The 18987-nt window shown below is 49.2% G+C and overlaps 1 protein-coding gene across 1 annotated transcript; it reads left to right on the top strand.

The window, feature by feature from the left end:
* Positions 1-11506: 11506 nt before the first annotated feature.
* Positions 11507-12430, top strand: LOC311199066 (olfactory receptor 14I1-like; the record flags this gene model as incomplete). Its single annotated transcript, XM_084273110.1, has 1 exon — positions 11507-12430. The coding sequence occupies one exon, from the start codon at positions 11507-11509 to the stop codon at positions 12428-12430; it is 924 nt and encodes a 307-aa protein (XP_084129236.1).
* Positions 12431-18987: the final 6557 nt, after the last annotated feature.

Here is an 18987-nt window from a genome sequence, read left to right as displayed (position 1 = left end):
CCGCAGGATCCCATTGGCTCTCTTAGCCACCAGGACACACTGCTGGCTCATGGCCAACCTGTCACCCACCAGCACCCCCAGGTCCTTCCCTTCTCTGCAGAGCTCCTCTCCAACAGGTCATCCCTCAGCCTGTACTGACTCCAGTGGTTATTCCTTCCCAGGTGATGATGTCAGGCACTGTTAGGAACGATCTCTTGGTAGGGGCAGACATGAGTCCCAAGGTTACTGGGGCTGCTACTGGGCTACCTGGCATGGTTTCAGGACAGGAACATATTTCTGCCCTCAATCCTCTTTTTTGGGAGTTACTGCTGGACATTTATCAGTTTGAAATATGGACACTGTTAGCACACGGAATGACAGAGGCATCGGTAGGACCATTCCCTTGCCAAGGAAAGACCTGAGGGTCGCGCTTTTATCCCGGCTGAGAGCCGAGATCCAGGCAGCTGCCTGCTCTTTAAAGGAAAAGAGGAGGGGGAGAAGTGATGACCAAAAGCCTCCCCATTTCAATGGGCATTGGACTACCACTGGGCCCTGTGGTGTGCCAGGACACATCCAAGTGGCTCCATGACACAGCACGTCTGTATCTTCTCACTTTGTCATCCTGTGTCGTGGTTTCACCCGGCTGAGGGCCAAGATCCACGCAGCTGCCTGCTCCTTAAGGAAAAGAGCAGGTTAAAGGAAAGGGGAGGGGGGGGTGAGAAGTAAGGGAAGGAAAAAGGAAGAGAAAGGGGCAAATAACCCCAAGATCAAAAAATTAAGAGGCCCATGGGTTGGGATAAGGATAGTTTACTAAGATAACAGAAAGATACAATGTAACAATACTAACAGGACTTCAAAGCAAAATATATGAAGCTATTGATACACAATGCAGTTTCTCACCAAACCACACAACTCAGGCCGTGCCACCCAGAGCCGTCCCAGAACCCGACCGTCCCCCAGAACCGCGCGTCCCGGAGCCGCCCCAGGCCTTCCTCCCTTCTGGGGTGATGGACGCTTTCTCCCAATAGCTGCAACATGGCTGCATATGGGTTGGGAGATGGACACATTTTCGTCAAGTCGCTTGACCAGTTTCTCTACTGCTGCGATCACAGAGAGAGAAACATTGTCCTGATATCTCCGAAGGTGGCCGGACACCTCAGATACAGTTGGTGGATATGTATCACTCCAGTCCAGTGTTGCCAATGAATTGGTGTGCCCTGCTGGGGCACTTCGTACAACCTTACGCCACATATCTGGGGTGCATAGGACATCATCAGGATCAGAGGGAAGCTGTGGGTTGTCCAGATCATAATAAATTACCTCCCGTACAGCTAATTCTCTCAGGTGCTGGATAACTGCCTCTAGGTTGTTACACTTGGGTGTTTGACATGTAATGTATTCCTTTATGGGATACCTTTCCCTCACACTTGACAGTAGTCGCCTCCAGAGGCTGAGGATTTCAGGCTTTTCACCAATTGCCTTATCAATGCCTCCTTCTCTAGCTAGGGATGCCAACTGCTTGGCCTCCCTGCCATCTAATTCCAGACTACTGGCCCCGTGATCCCAGCATCGGAGCAACCAAGTGATGATGTGCTCACCTGGGCGGCGGCTGAAATCCTTTCGAATTTCACGCAGCTCACTCAGGGTCAGGGATCGTGTAACAACAACCTCATCCTGAGATGGTTGAGATGGAACAACCTTATCCCGGGATGGTTGAGATGGCTTTGCCTTATCCTGAGATGGTTTGGATGGCCCTGCCTTATCCTGAGATTCATCAGATGACCCTGCTTTATCCTGACCTTCATCAGATGACCCCGCTTTATCCTGACCTTCATTGGGTGGCCCTGATTCAATTTCATCCTCATCCTCATCCTTCACTACAGGAACAACTTTCTTTGTGTATTTCCTCTTTCGTACAGGAGCAACCGACACTGATGTGGGTTGATTTTTTGTTTTACCGGCAGTATCTGCTGTAGGGGCAGCAGTAACTGCAGCATCAGTTGGACAGGTTGCAGTAGCCACAGTTCTAGTCATAGGAGTTACAGTGGCCTCAGTGTTAGTCCCAGTGGTTACAGTAGCTGCAGTTTCAGTTGGGCAGGTTGCAGTAGCCACAGTTCTAGTCATAGAAGTTACAGTGGCCTCAGTGTTAGTCCCAGTGGTTACAGTAGCTGCAGTTTCAGTTGGGCAGGTTGCAGTAGCCACAGTTCTAGTCATAGAAGTTACAGTGGCCTCAGTGTTAGTCCCAGTGGTTACAGTAGCTGCAGTTTCTGCTGGTCTGTTTTCCTTCCTTTCCCTCTGACACTGCTGACTGCTATCAAGCAGTGTTTGGTAAATAGTGGCCAGGGCCCAGCACAGTGCAGTAAACTGTGCATCTCTGGGAAACTTACGGCAATTTCTTTTCAGATATGCAGCCACTTTATCAGGGTCCTGTAACTGTTCAGGAGTGAAACTCCAAAACATCGGACGTGAGAAAGTGCCTAGGTAGTTGCCCATACTCTGCCACGTACCCTGCCACTCGTGATTATCTGGCCTTGCAGAACACTCTTGAGTGGTATTCATAAACCTTTGCTTAATATTTAACAAAAGCAGAACCATATTCACCAAACATAACAACAGCAAAATGCTAGTTTGAACATCCCAGGGATATTGGAAATTTTCAAAAACTGTTACCAGAGCTGTTGTATTTAGCCCAAAGGAAGAGAAAACAGCATAGATATTTCTTTCTGTACTCCCACCATACCAGCTGCCATTGTTAATCCCTACCGGTCTAAAGAATAGACAGAGCAGCAAAATCTTATACACATACCGGAGCATCGTGACCAGAGACTGCTTAAATCAAAGTACTTATCACAACTTTGACTTAATTACAATCCAGTCAGGGTCAAATCTACCGTTATCCCAACCTTTCGGGCCCCACGTTGGGCGCCAAAAAGACTGTCGTGGTTTCACCCGGCTGAGGGCCAAGATCCACGCAGCTGCCTGTTCCTTACAGGAAAAGAGCAGGTTAAAGGGAAGGGGGGGGGGGGGGGGGGGGTGAGAAGTAAGGGAAGGGAAAAAGGAAGAGAAAGGGGCAAATAACCCCAAGATCAAGAAATTAAGAGGCCCGTGGGTTGGGATAAGGATAGTTTACTAAGATAACAGAAAGATACAATGTAACAATACTAACAGGACTTCAAAGCAAAAATATATGAAGCTGTTGATACACAATGCAGTTTCTCACCAAACCACACAACTCAGGCCGTGCCACCCAGAGCCGTCCCAGAACCCGACCGTCCCCCAAGAACCGCGCGTCCCGGAGCCGCCCCAGGCCTTCCTCCCGTCCGCCCCCGATATCCTGGGCAGGACGTAACTGGCGTGGAATACTCTCTTTGGTCAGTTCGGTCACCTGTCCTGGCTTCGCCCCTCCTTTCTCATGAAGAGCTGAGAAAGTCCTTGACTGTCTGACAGCAACTAGAAACATCAGGGTGTTATCAGCAGTACTCCCATTTTACTCTCAAACACAGCATTCATCCGCTGCTACAAATGAAATTAACTCCATCCTGACCAAAACCAGGACATCCTGAAATTGCTCCCTCTAATTTCCTGCTCTAATCAGCATTCAGGGAGGCACGTGTCAATGTTCTGCAGGAGTTTCATCACCCACAGCCCTTAGCAGCTTCTACTAAACCTCCAGAAATCTTCATTCCTGACATGGCCCTCCACACTCAGTGCCTTTCCCCTGGAAGCTTGTTAGTGTGCAGCCACTATCATCAGTTTATTCTTGCCTCTCAACTCAGACTAAGTTAGGAACTCTGGGGATATGTATTAAAAGTAGGAGGGGAAATACACATCCTCCTGAGTCCTTGGGGTGTCAGGACACTGTCACACTGTGCACTGAAAATTGCCTTTCGGGTATTTCCACCTGCCCTGAGGAAATGGACTGTGTCTCAGGGCCCCTGTTCAGCAGACTCTCTGGCCATGTGCCCTGTCATTTGCTTTTGGGATTTACTCCACCCCCTTACAGTTTTTTACTCCTAGTTGGGGAATGTGTTTTATTTCTTTCATAACTTTTTTCAAAATGAGGAAGAATTCTGTTTCTATTCCCAGCCAGTCCTCAGGGTAAACGGGGTGGGAATTGCAACAAAGGGGCTGCAACACTCAGCTGCAGACTCAGTGCAGAAGCCTGATGGAGGAGAAGAGTGCAGCTCCCAAGCATCCCTTGGAGACATGGTGGGGTTGGGGAGGTGTAGAGGGAGGTCATCTAAGCAGTGTGAGAACTCAGGGAGACAGGTGTTATGACCTTTCCACACCTCCTTAGGAGGTCCTCTGGATCACTAACAATTAGAGAAAGCTCCTGTCACTTCTGCAAATTGAAAAACTAAAAAACCTGAAAGTATTGAAATCTCTTTTTTTTTTTTTTTTAAGTAAGTACTGATTGAAATCTTCCACTTTAAATAGAGGCCTGAAACTTCTCCAATTAGCTGTACAAGTCTTGAAACCCTGAAGAAAAGACACATAGCTTGTTAGGGCTTTTTCAATTTTAATGAGCCCCGTGGTGTATTTGGTGCTGATTCCATGAACTGCAGATCCTGTGAGGAGATTGAAGCAGTCTCTCCAAGAGTTAAGGTCAGAAGAAAAAGCTGAACTGCTGTAGAGTGTTAATTGGCCCCACTGAGGCCCATTACTGAGAAAGCCTCTCTCCTCATGAATGGGTTAGAGCAGAAAATTGGAGTCTGTCATTTAAGGTAGACTAAGGCACTGTGCAGGTGGATCTGATGCTGAGTAAAGTCTTGATGTATTTTATCAAGCAGAAGAGCCAGCCCCACAGAAGTGGGATTCGGCCCCCTACATTGCCTCAGGGCTCTTCCTGGGCCAGTGTCACATGGGGTGTGTGATGCAGAGTGTGGTACAAGGGTACCACAGCTCCCAGCATCCTGAGGGGGTGCAAGGAAGCAGTGAGTGCCCAGTTCAGTGACATTAGTATGTGTGGTGGTTTAGGCCTGGCTGGAGGCCAGACGCCCGTCAAAGTCGGTCTATCACTCCCCCTTTTAGTTGGACAGGGGAGAAAATACATATTGAGAGGCTCAGGATTCAAGATAAGGACAGGGAGAGATCATCCTGTAATCAACGACATGGCAAAACAGACTCAACACAGAGTGAAGGACAGAAAACTCTCTGATTGATGACACTGCACTACACAGACAGTGACACCAGAGTCAGATAATGAGAAGTGTGACCAGATCTTAAAGCACCTTCCCCCACCCCTCCCTTCTTAGCAGACTTTACTTTAGTCAGGATTTTGCTCCCTTCTCTGGTGGCAAATGCAGCTGCTTGTGTTTTTCTTTCTCCTATATGTGATTCCCAGAGGCACTGTGACCATCGCCAATTGTCTCAGTCTTGGCCAGCAGCAGCTCTGGCCTTGAATCAGCCAATGTTTACTCTCTGGGGCCTGCAGAGAGCTTCTGGCTGCTGCTTACAGCAGCCATTTTCTGCAGCCCCCATTCTCTTCCAGCACCCAGTTATGAAAAACTGCGACACTCCACTCCTCACCTCTATGAAACACATAGATGAGAATTGTTCTTTAAATCCCCATCCCAACAGAAATTCTCTACAGTTATTACACTACCCAGCTCTGTTCAGTCTGTTCTGCTCATTCCCTCAGCCAATTAGTGTCCTTATCGCAAATTCCTCGAGCCCCATGTTTGGCACCAAAAAAGACTGTGGTGGTTTGGCCCTGGCTAGAGGCCAAATGCCCACCAAGCCACTCACTCACTCCCCTTTTCAGCCAAAAATAGGAGAAAACATATATATCGGGAGGCTTAGGATTCAAGATAAGGACAGAGGGATCACTTTCCAATTAGTGCAATGGGCAAAACAGACTCAGCACAGAATAAAAGAAAAAACCTAATTTATTGCACTACAGCTACACACCCAGTGACCCAGAGTTGGATAATGAGAAGCGTGTCCAGGTCTTAAAACTTCTTCTCCCCCACCCCCCTCTTCTTAGCAGACTTAAACTTCATTCACAATTTCACTCCCCTCTTCCACCCCAACATGGTGCAGGGTGTGGCAGGGAATGGCAGGGGGATTCCAGAGGATCCTCACAAGCTTCTTTCCTTCCCCAGGTCTTAACACTTCTACTTCCCCCCCACCCCTCACTTCTCTGCAGACTGACTTGATGTACTTATAAAAGAATAACAAACTCTTTTATAAGTACATTAACAGTAAGAGGAGGACAAAGGAGAATATCCACTCTTTACTGGATGAGGCTGGGAATGTGATCACTGAGGATAGGGAAAAGGCGGAGGCTTTGAATGCCTTCTTTACGTCTGTCTTTAGAGGTCAGACCAGTTATCCTCAGGGTACTCCTCTCTCTGACCTGGTAGTCTCGGCTGGGGAGCATGCTAACTGCCCTGTGATTCTGGAAGAAACGGTCAGAGACTTCCTACTCCAACTGGACTGCCACAAGTCCATGGGGCCTGATGAGATCCACCCGAGAGTGCTGAGGGAACTGGCAGAGGTGGTAGCCGAGCCGCTTTCCATTATCTATCAGCTCTCCTTGTTGACTGGTGAGGTCCCAGAAGACTGGAGGCTCGCCAATGGGACTCCCATTCACAAGAAAGGTTGTAAGGAGGATCTGGGGAACTACAGGCCTGTTAGCCTGACCTCGGTTCCAGGGAAGGTTATGGAACAGATAGTCTTGAGGGAGATCATGCGGCATGTGTGGGATGGCCGGGGGATCAGGCCTAGCCAGCATGGGTTCATGAAGGGCAGGTCCTGTTTGACCAACCTGATCTCCTTCTATGATCTAGTGACCCATCTGCTGGATGAGGGAAAGGCTGTTGATGTGGTCTACCTAGACTTCAGCAAAGCCTTTGACACTGTCTCCCACGGTATTCTCCTGCAGAAGCTGGCAGCCCGTGGCTTGGATGGGTACACCCTCGGCTGGGTAAGGAGCTGGCTGGAGGGCCGGGCTCAGAGAGTGGTAGTAAATGGAGTTAAATCCAGCTGGCGACCGGTCACGAGTGGTGTTCCCCAGGGGTCGGTGCTGGGGCCTGTCCTCTTCAATATCTTTATTGATGACCTAGATGAGGGCATTGAGTGCACCCTCAGTAAGTTTGCAGATGACACTAAATTGGCTGGGAGTGTGGATCTGCCTGGGGGTAGCGAGGCCCTACAGAGGGATCTGGACAGGCTGGAGAGCTGGACTGAAGCCAATGGCATGAGGTTCAACAAGAGCAAATGCCGAGTCCTGCACTTTGGCCACAACAACCCCAGGCAGCGCTATAGGCTTGGGGTGGAGTGGCTGGAGGACTGTGTGGAGGAAATGGACCTGGGGGTACTGATTGATGCACGGCTGAACATGAACCGACAGTGTGCGCGGGTGGCCAAGAGGGCCAACGGCATCCTGGCTTGCATCAAAAATAGTGTTACTAGTAGGAACAGGGAGGTGGTTGTCCCCCTGTACTCAGCACTTGTGAGGCCGCATCTCGAGTACTGTGTTCAGTTTTGGGCCCCTCACTACAGGAAAGACATTGAGGCCCTGGAACGCGTTCAGAGGAGGGCTACTAAGCTGGTGAGGGGTCTGGAACACAGGCCTTACGAGGAGCGGCTGAGGGAGCTGGGATTGCTCAGCCTGGAGAAGAGGAGGCTCAGAGGAGACCTTATGGCTCTCTATAGCTTCCTTAAGGGGGGTTGTAGTGAGCTAGGGGTCGGCCTCTTCTCCCGTGTAGACAGCGACAGAACTAGAGGGAATGGTATCAAGCTGCGGCAGGGGAGGTTCAGGCTGAACATTAGGAAGCACTACTTCTCTGAAAGGGTAGTCAGGCACTGGAATGCACTGCCCAGGGAGGTGGTGGAGTCACCGACCCTGGGGGTGTTCAAGGAAAGACTGGACGTTGTATTGAGGGACATGGTTTAGTGGGAGCTAGTAGTAATAGGTGAATGGTTGGACTGGATGATCTTTTAGGCATTTTCCAACCTTGATAAAATAAAAAAAAAAAAAAAAAAAAAAAAAAAATTTTTGCAAAGGCCAGGAGAAAAATTAATAAAGAAAATATTTTGCACTTTTCCAGGCAGACATGATGCAAAGAGAGAGCAAATTCAAAAGGGAGTGAATCCCACAGGACCAGGAGATACTGGATTAGGAACGGGATGAATGTGGACCATGGTATTATAGCTGAGACAAACTAGAATGAAGAAAAAACCAAAAAAAAACCCAAACCAAAATACATAGAAACAAACCTAAAACCCCTCCTTGGTTTGGGTCAGGGCTTTCCTAGCCAAGGGAATTGTCCTAAGAGTGCCTGACATAATTTTCTGGCTCTACTAGCATCCTCCTTTGAATACATTATTCATACAGCAACAGTTCAAAAATAAATCTGTGAAGGATGAATGAAGTTCCTCACCTGAAACCTCCCCAGGTAGCCCACATGGAGCCCTGGTAACCTTGGGGTGAAGGGCATTCCTAGCCAAGGGAATGGTCCCATAATACAAAACATCATTTTCCAGCTCTACCAGCGTCAAAATTCAAAAATGCTAAATGCCCAGCAATAGCTCCCAAAGAAAATTTTGAGGCCTGAAATATCTTGGGAGCCTGAAACCTCCCTATGGAGTCCACTGGCAACCCCAGTAACTTTGGGGCTCAGAGCTTTTGTAGCTGAGGGAACAGTCCTAACAATGCCTGATGTCTTTTTCAGGCTATACCAGCATCCAACTCTGAAACTGCTAAACATCCAGTAACAGCTCCCAAAAAGTGGTGTAAGAGCACAAAAACATTCCTGGCCTGAAACCTCCCAAGGCCGCCTACAAGCAACACCATTAACATTGGGGCTCAGGGCTTTCACACTCAAGGGAACTGTCCTAACAGTGCCTGACATCATTTTTGGGCTCTCCCAGGGTCCAACTTCGAAAGTGGTAAACATCCAGCAATAGCTCCCAAACATCAGGGGTGAGGGCTTAAAGAGGCTGATGGCCTGAAACCTCTCGAGGTAACCCACTAGCAGCATGAGAAACCTTAAGGCTCAGAACATTCTAAGCCAAGGGAACAACCCTAATATTGCCTGACATCATTGCACAGCTCTACAGTCCTCCCAGGGTCCAACTTCAAAACTGCTAAACTTCACTAATAATTCCAAAACAAAAGGTGTGAAGAATGAAAGATTTTCCTGGCCTGAAACCTCCCTATGTAGAGGAAGGGGGACTGCAGAGATGAACTGGTCAACAGCATTGCCCTTGCAGAGGGGTAGGGAACATGTACTGGCCGTGTGCAGCACAGCACTGAGAAACCCGCTGCAGCTCCCGTGTGTTGGCAAAGGGCAGGAGGAGGAAGTGGGGAATGAAGCTGCCATGGGACATTCTCTGCCTCTTTGCTTGAAGCCCTCTGCAAGGAGAACAAGGCAGTGAGAACTTGGGGCACTCTTCACTGAGAAAAACGTTCTCATTGGACACCCAAGGTCGGCCTCTCTCTGTTCTATTAGGCATTGGAAAGGTCCTTTTTGGGAGGTGCATTTCCTGCTGTCTGAGGGTGCCACTGTCTGTATGGGGCTCTGATGTGGGCTCTCCAGGTGTCAGTTTGTCCTGGAAGCAGAAAGTCTATCTTCTTTAATCTCTAGGATCTTTTCTGGATTGTGGTTTCCACTTCCCCCAGCTGCAGAGCAGAGCTTTGTAGATTTGTTTTTCCTGATTTTGTTCTTGTGAAACACCGAAAAATGCCCAAATGCTCACCTAACTCCCTTCCTTTCATGCGGGAAAGTGTCCCCTCCCTGTCCCCACCTGGGCCTCCTGTCTGATGGGGAGACATAGAAACGTGATTCTTCTGCCCAGCTCTGGTTTGATCAGGAGAAACAACTCTGATGGACCGAAGGATTTCTCCCCAGCCAAGGGAGATAAAGCCAGAGATGAGATCACAGAATGATCCCCATGAGACCTGAGGCACCAGGAGGGAGTCTAGAAGAACTGGTCTTCTCCTTCTGAGCTGGGCTGGGCTCCTGGGTTGAAGGGAGCTCATGGCAACCCGGCAGCACTGCAGAGAGACAGCTCTGGCCAGGAGCAGCTCCTCTGCCAAGCACACAGGGCTGGGGACACTGCCTGTAGGCACTGAGGGGAGACCTGGGAGGCTGAGAGAGCTGATGGATGCTGAGAGCTCACTGCAGGAGAAATCTCCACAGCACTCTCCCTGGTATGTCTGTGGGTGCAGGGCAATGCAGTTTCTGTTCCTGGAGGGATCTCCTAAAGCTGGGACATGGGGCAGTGTGTGGGGTCTGTCAGGAGGACAGGTTCTCTGTAGGGCCATAAAGTGCTGCCTGGAAGGGATGCCCTTCTGCCCCATCAGAAGGAGAGGGCAGGACAGCTGTCTTCTCCTGGCCATGGTTGCAGAGCTGTGATGCAGCATGTGCACCCAGGGTGCCCAGGGCTGAAATTCTGAGCAGGGTCCCTGCGCCCTGGGGGCTGTTTGCTGGGGCAGGGACTCTGCTGCTGCCAGGGTCAGCACTCAGCCTGGCTCATTGGCTTTCCACAGGAATGGAAACAGCAGCTGTGTGTTGAAGGAGTGACCCAGGTAAGGGCAGCGTATGATCCTTCTGCTTTAAAGATAGTGCTGCATGGCTCAGCTTTGCTCTCAGCTCCATCTGATCTGTGAGATATTGCAGAGGATCTTTGAAGAACAACATCAAGGAAGCATTTTCCTGCACAGCTGAGTCTTTGCTTTGACTTTTCCTCTCCTGTGGGCTTTCTCCCCTTAAGTATATGAATGAAAACTTGATTCTCATTAAGGCATTGCAGGATCTCCTGAGCCCTGCACTGGGGCAGTGCCCTGTTGCCAGGAGGGGTCTGCAGAGCAAAGCTGGGCGCAGATCAGGTTGGATGAAGTCTGTGAGCACAGAGCACGAGGTGACATGGACAGAGAGAAGCAGCTCCAGGGACAGCTCCAGCAGGAAGAGAACAAGCTGCTCCCAGAAATGCCCTGGCAGTGGGGATTTGGTACCACCCTAACATTACCCCCCAGTGCAGACACTTTCCTACAGCGACCCTAAGGTTTCTGCTGCCCAGCAGAGGCTCCGCACATAGAGTTGCAGGGTTTCAGGCTGAATCTTCTCCTTTGTAGTCCAACCCGAAGTGAGGAGAAACCCCTGACTTCCTGTCTATCAGTGCCTATCCTTTCAGCCTTGGCTGCAGCATTTCTCACTGTTTCCCCTCCTGTCGTTGCTGCCTTTGTCCTACCATTACCTTGGGCTCTGGGCACATGCATTGTTGGGGCTGGCACTGAGCTGACCCTTAGTTCAGGATCCCCATCTATAGCTGCAATACTCTGCTCTGCCCTCAGATGAAATTGGAGTGACAGGGCTGAAAAGCTCATTCCCCCAACTGACCTTTCTCCCAGCAATGGCTCAAGCCAGCACAGAGAAGACTTCCCAAAAGGGACCTCAAAAAATCTTCCTGAATACAGAGACTCAAAGTCAATAGGAAGAGGTTCTCCACAAAAAGAGTTCCCTAACTTCTCACTGTGCATTTTCCTTCTTGGACAGGTCTCCACACTTGACAGCAGCAGATGTCCAACAGCAGCTCCATCAGCCACTTCCTCCTCCTGCCCTTTGCAGGCACACGGGAGCTGCAGCTCCTGCACTTCTGGCTCTTCCTGGGCATCTATCTGGCTGCTCTGATGGGCAATGGCCTCATCATCATCACCATAGCCTGTGACCACCACCTCCACACCCCCATGTACTTCTTCCTCCTCAACCTCGCTGTTACTGACCTTGGCTGCATCTCCACCACTGTTCCCAAATCCATGGACAATTCCCTGTGGGACACCAGTGCCATTTCCTACACAGGATGTGTGGCCCAACTCTTTTTCTTTGTATTTTTGATGTCAACAGAGTACTTTGTTCTCACTGTCATGGCCTATGACCGCTACGTTGCCATCTGCCACCCCCTGCACTACGGGACCCTCCTGGGCAGCAGAGCTTGTGTCCACATGGCAGCAGCTGCCTGGGCCAGTGGATTTCTCCATGCTGTGCTGCACACAGCCAATACATTTTCAGTGCCCCTCTGCCATGGCAATGCAGTTGACCAGTTCTTCTGTGAAATCCCCCAGATCCTCAAGCTCTTCTGCTCTGATGCCTACCTCGGAGAAAATGGAGTCATTGTGGTCAGTGCCTGTTTGTATTTTGGGTGTTTTGTGTTCATCGTGGTGTCCTATGTGCAGATCTTCTGGGCTGTGCTGAGGATCCCCTCGCAGCAGGGGCAGCACAAAGCCTTTTCCACCTGCCTCCCTCACCTGGCCGTGGTCTCACTGTTTGTCATCACTGGTGCATTTGCCTACCTGAAGCCCCCCTCCACCTCCTCCCTCTTTCTGGAACTGTTAGTCGCGTTTCTTTACTCGGTTTTTCCACCAGCAGTGAACCCCCTCATCTACAGCATGAGGAACCAGGAGCTCAAGGATGCGATGTGGAAACTGATGACTGGATGTTTCTAAGTAGTAACAAACAGCTCATATTCGTCTGCTTACCTCTGGCCATGTAACTCACTTTACGACCAGTCTGGATTTAGTAGGCATTTTAGTTGTTGGGTTTTTTTCTTCCTAATTTGTCATAGCTACAATAACATGGTCCACGTTCTTCGGTTCCTAATGCAGTATTTTTCGACCCAGACTCTGCCCTCTTTGCATCATGTCTGCCTGCAAAGGGCCACAATTATTCCTTCTGTTTTAATTTTTTTTTTTTTTTACATTTTAAAAATTTTACAAGCACGTTTTCATCACTAGAATCATTTGACTGTCTGAAATGGCAATGCTTTTCCATCATGACAGAACAGGAAATTCGAGATTTATACCAATGGCAGCAGAAGAAATACTCACCTTCCCCTGTACCTGCGTTACTGCTAGTCTGTCTCTTTCATCTACCCAATCATTCAGGTACTTTCACGTCTCTTGATGATACGGCCATGCCTAAAGACATCATTTCAGCAGACTCGTTGGATGTATGCACTTCACTTTGCTCACAGGTTTCAACCTCCACTTGCTCTTTCCTCTTTCAGATGCTGCTCAGCTCTCTGGTATCTGCTTTGAGCTTCAGAGAGTTGGAAAATGTCCCATCCCTCAGAAGTCTAATGAAGTGTTCTGTCAGAAGGTCAGTGTGTTGATAAGTGACCTTTCTATGTACCTGAATAAAACTGTTTTGTGAGAGAATCTCCTCTGAAAGCTGACCCCTACTGCATCATGTTTAACTGCTGTTTGTTGTCAGAGAAATCTGTCTGTGCCTGTGAGCACAGATGATGCCAGGAAAAGTCTTGGGAGTCCCAGGAGGCCAGGGGGAGAACTGCTGGGGTAGGGGAAGAGCAAGGTTCTCCAGACAGGGTTGGATCTCCAGAGACTGCTTTTCCTGCCTGTCCAGATCTCCTTAAGATACCGATATCCATCCCAAAATACTGCTGTCATTTTTCTGTCAACTGATCCATGACAGAAAATACCCCTGACTGAAAAAAGGTCCTCCATGGGAAATTACTTTGAAATTTTCATCACTAAGGACTTAACTAAATCCAAGTAGTTGTAGAAGTCCTGAGTTCTTCAATGAAAATGAGTTGTAAGGGCTTTCTGGATGTTAATGAGTCCCATGGTGTCTTTTCTTCTGAGTCCAGATACCTCAGATACAAAGTGGAGAATGATGAAACCTCTCCCAAAGTTAAGTCAAAGTAATGCCCAAAGTACCTTGAAACATTTACAGGCCCCACCAGGAGCCATTCCTGACAAAGCCTCCCCATGGGCTCCTTAGAGCAGACAACTGGAGGCCATGAGGACAAACACAGGCAAAGCCCAGGCAGCTCTGATGCTGAGGACACCCTGGCTTGGTCTGAGGAAGCAGAAATGCCAAGCTCCTGGGCAGCAGCTCTGACTGCTATGGCATCCCCTGCAATGCACAAATTCTTCTCCTTGCAGCAGGTTCTCCACCCCTCATGTCTGAGCTGTCTTGGTGTGTGGGTGTTGTGCTGGAAACTTTTGTCATGGTTTCACCCCAGCCAAGAGCTGAGCGCCATGCAGAAGTTCTCTCTTAAGAGGTTGTGTGTATGGGGGGGGATTGGGAACGGGAGGGAAAAGGAAACCAAAAAACTCTAAACGTCATGGGCTGTGATAAGGACAGTTTACTGGGACAGCAGAGAGAGAAACAACAACAACAACAGGACTTTTTAGAAAAATACACATAACTGGTGATGCACAAAGCAGGTTCTCACTTAACCCCACAGCTCTGGCTACACAGCTCACAGCCGTCCCGAAAATGCTTTGTCCTGGAGCTGAGTTCTCCTGCCCCCACCACACTCCTTTTATGGTGCAGTCTGAATGGAATACGCTTTGTGGGCAGTTTGGGTCACCTGTTCTGGCTGTGTCCCCTCCCAGCTCCCTGGGTGCCCCCCGCCTTCCTGTTAGTAGTGGAGTATGAACACCAGAAAAGTCTTTAATTGCTTGGACACAACTAAAGCCTCCCTGTTATCAGCACTTCTCTCATCTTAACAACCAAAGGTGGCACCACACTGGCTGCTAGATAGAAAATCAACTGTATTCCTCCTGAAATCAGCCCACCTTTGTAGACAGCAAGTGCAGCACAATGGTGGGATCACTCCTGCAGTCATACAGTATGCATAATCCCCCTGGTTAGTTATGGTCAGCTGGGCCTCTTCTGTCCCCTTCCAGGCACTTGTGCACTCCCAGTTGACTCATTTCTGGAGCAGAATTGGAAAAAAGCCCTTGATGCTGTGCAAGCCCTGCTCAGCAAGGAACAAACAGGTTTATTTATATTTTTTTGCTTACAAATCCAAACCACAGAACTATAGGGGCCGCTTAGGTGAGTATTAATTCCAGGAAAGAGAAAATATGTTCAGGAGGAGGAGCTCTCTTCTGCTTGGAAATCATCTTGATGTTCCTTTTCCTCATATCCCAGAGTTTCTCAAGGTCTGTTTGAAGGGAAACTCCATTTTACTAATGTTTCACATGTGCTTGCAGATGGCTCTGCATCTTACGGTGCTGCTAACAAAATGAGAGCAATAGGTGCTAAAAAACCTGGGACTCTATTGCTGGACTTCTAGCATGTTCGAGAGTGGAGGATGGTAGAGTCTGAAAATGACATTCTTAGGACTGTTCCAGTGGCTAGGAATGCCCTGAGCCCCAAGGTTAATGGAGCTGTTAGTGGTCTACCTGGGAGAACCCTTTTTCCCCCCTCACACCTTTTGCCATGGAGCTGGTGCTGGACATTGAGCAGTTTTGAAAGTGGACACTGTTGAAGCTGGAAAATTATGTTGGGCAGAGTTGCATCCACTCCCATGGCTACAAAAGCCCTGACCCCCATGTTCCTGGGACTGCTAGTGGGATACCTGGGGATATGTAAAGCCATGAACACCTTTCACCCCTCGCACCATTTGTTTGGGATGTATTGCTGTGCATTTAGGAGGATCAAAGGTGGATGCTGGTATAGCCAGAAATGACGTCAGGCAATGTTAGAACCCTTCTTTTGCCTCTGAACACACTGAGCCCTAAGGTACTGAGGCTACTTGGGCAGGTTTCAGGCTGGGAGAGTCTTTCATCCCTCACACATTTCTTAGGGATCTCTTGCTGTTTGAAGCTGTATGGTGGTAGAGCCTAAAAATGATACCAGGTAAGGACTGTTCCCTTTCTAAGGAAAGCCTTGATCCCCAAGGTTATTGGTACTGCTAGTGGGATACCCAGGCATGTTGAAGGTCAGAAACATCTTTCACACATCAAACTGTTTCTTTGAGAGTTATAGATGGACTTGAAAGTTTTTCAAAGGTGGATGCTGTTAGAGCTGGAAAACAACATCAGGCAACTTTCATACCCTTCTGTTGAATATAAAAATCCTGTACCCCACGGTTACTGGGGCTGCTAGTGGGCTACATGGCAAGTTTTTCAGCCAAGAAGATTTTTATCCCCTTGCACGTTATGTTTAAGGCTACTGCTTTACATTTATCGTCTTCAAATTTGGATGCTGGGAGAGCCCATAAATGACGACAGGCACTGCTAGGACTGTGTCCTTGGAAAGGAAAGCCCTGAGTCCTAAGGTTACTTGAGCTGCCAGTGGGCTACCTAGATCGGTTTCAGGCCAGGAACGTCTTTTAGCACTCAAATCTTTTGCTTTGGAGACCTCCTGCACATTTGGCACTTCCTAAGGTGGACGCTGGTTGAGCCTGAAAACGATAACAGGAGCTTTTAGGATCATTCCCTTGGGTAGGAATCACAGAATCAGAGTCACAGAATGTTAGAGGTTGGAAGGGACCTTGAAAGATCATCTAGTCCAACCTCTCTGCCAGAGCAGGATCACCTAGACTAAACCGCACAGGAACACATCCAGACAGGTTTGAGTATCTCCAGGGAAGGAGACTCCCCAGCCTCTCTGGGCAGCCTGTCCCAGTGCTTCATCACCCACACAGTGAGAAAGTTTCCCCTGACAATCACTGTTGGTCCTCACAATGTGCAGCTCTCTGTACTCCTCAGGTCAGTAAGGTACTCGGTGTTATCACCAGGTCTGAGTGTAGTTGGCTGCCATTGTTCTACCTCAGAGTCCAATGCTATAGCTGAGCCAGACAGCCAACCAGTACCAATATCAGTTGCCCCTATACAGAAGGAGAAATACACAAAGAAATCAATTTGCCTTGTGAAAGATGATGATGAACCATGACAACCACAAGATCATGAGGAAGAAGCGGTACCAGAGGTTATATCCAGATCCTTGTCCTTGAGTGAGCTGAGAGACATGAGAAACAATTCCAGCCACTTTCCAAGGGAGCACATCATCACCTCGCTACTCCGATGCTGGGACAATGGGGCACACAGCCTGGAATTAGCAGACAGGGAGGCCAGGCAGCTGGGATCCCTGTCCAGAGAAGGAGCCATTGACAAGGCAGTTGGAAAGACATCCCAAGCCCTCAGCCTCTGGAGGCCACTTCTGTCAAGTGTGGGGGAAAGGTGCCCGTTCATTGAAGATGAATCCACTGGGGCCAGATGGGATCCAGCCGAGGGTGCTGAGAGAGCTGGCAGATGTGCTTGCCAACCCCCTTCTGTGATCTATCATCAATCCTGGCAGACTGGGGAAGTTCCACCGACTGGAGGCTGCAGATGTGACACCCATAGGCAAGAAGGGTCTGACAGTCTGACCTCAGTCCCGGGGAAGATCATGGAGAGGGTCATCCTGGGAGCTGTCATGCAGCACATGTGTGATGGCCAGGGGATCAGTCCTAGCCAAGATAGGTTTGCAAAAGGTAGATCCTGTCAAACTAAACTGACCTCCTTCTATGACAAGATGACCTGCTTAATGGACGAAGGGAAGGCTGTGGATGTGTCTGCCTGGACTTCAGGAAAGCCTTTGACAGGGTTTCTCACAGCATTCTGACTGAGAAACTGGCTGCCACTGGCCTGGACAGGTGGACCCTCAGCTGGGTTCAAAACTGGTTGGATGGCCGGGCCCAAAGGGTGGTGGTGAATGGAACCAAATCCAGCTGGAGGCCGGTCACGAGTGGCACACCCAGGGCTCATTCCTGGGTCCAGTTCTGTTCAACATCTTTATCAATGACCTGCATGAAGGGATTGGATGCTCCATCAGTAAGTTTGCAGATGACACTAAGCTGGGAGGAAGTGTTGATCTGTCTGAGGGGAGGGAGGCTCTTCAGAGGGATCTGAACAGACTGAACTGATGGGCTGAGACCAATGGGATGAGGTTTAACAAGGCCAAGGGCAGAGTGCTGCACATGGGACAGAACAACCCCGTGCAGCGCTACAGGCTGGGGGAGACTGGCTGGAGAGCTGTCAGGCAGAGAAGGACCTGGGGGTTGTTGGTTGACAGAAGGCTGAATATGAGCCAGCAGTGTGCCCAAGCAGCCAAGAAGGCCAATGGCATCCTGGCTTGTATCTAAAACAGTGTGGTCAGGAGGTATAGGGAGGTAATTGTGCCCCTGTACTCGGCATTGGTGAGGCCACATCTTGAGTACTGGGTGCAGTTCTGGGCTCCTCACCATAAAAAGGACATTGAGGTCCTGGAGCATGTCCAGAGAAGGGCAACCAGGCTGGTGAAGGGGCTGGAGGGCAAATCCTATGAGGAGCGGCTGAGGGAGTTGAGGATGTTTAGAATGGAGAAGAGGCTGAGGGGAGACCTTGTCACCACCTACAACTTCCTGAAAGGAGGTTGTAGAGAGGTGGGTGATGGTCTCTTCAGCCAGGTGACAGGAGATGGGACAAGGGGAAATGGCATGAAGCTGTGCCAGGGCAGGTTTAGACTGGATATTAGAAAAAAAAAATTTACTGAAAGAGTTGTCAGGGTCTGGAACAGGCTGCCCAGGGAGGGGGTTGATTCACAATCCCTGGATGTGTTCAAAAAAAGGGTAGAGGTACTTAGGGATATGGTTTAGCTTAGGATGGGAATGGTTGGACTCGATGATCTTCCAAGGTCTCTTCCAACCTTGTGATTCTGTGATTCTGTGACTCAGAAGAAAAGACACCATGGGGCTCATTAACATCCAGAAAGCCCTTACAAGCATGGCTCTTCAAGTCGTTTTCAATAAAGAACTCAAGACTTCTGCAACTACTGGGATTTCAGTAGGTCCTTAGTGATGAAGATTTCAAAGGAATGTTCCTGAAGGACCTTTTTTCAGTCACGGGTACTTTCTGTCATGGCTCAGTTGATAGAAGAAGTGACAGCAGCATTCTGTGATGGATATTGGTCTCCTAAGGAGATCTGGACAGGCAGGAAAAGCAGTCTCTGGAGATCCAACCCTGTCTAGAGAACCTTGCTCTTCCCCAAGCCCAGCAGTTCCCTCACTGGCCTCCTGAGACTCCCAACACTTTTTCTGGCATCATCTGTGCTCACAGGCACAGACAGATTTCTCTGACAACAAACAGCAGTTAAACATGACACAGTTTAATACCCATGAAATCTCTCTCCTCAGCTGCCTGCTACAGCCAAGCAGCATGTGAAGGGGGTCAGCTTTCAGAGGAGATTCTCTCCCAGAACAGTTTGAATCAGATACATAGAAAGGTCA

The sequence above is a fragment of the Gallinula chloropus genome (assembly GCF_964237585.1).
Source record: "Gallinula chloropus genome assembly, chromosome: 19".
NCBI lineage: Eukaryota > Metazoa > Chordata > Aves > Gruiformes > Rallidae > Gallinula > Gallinula chloropus.
The sequence above is the reverse complement of the archived record's forward strand: the minus strand, read 5'-3'. Positions and strand labels throughout refer to the sequence as shown.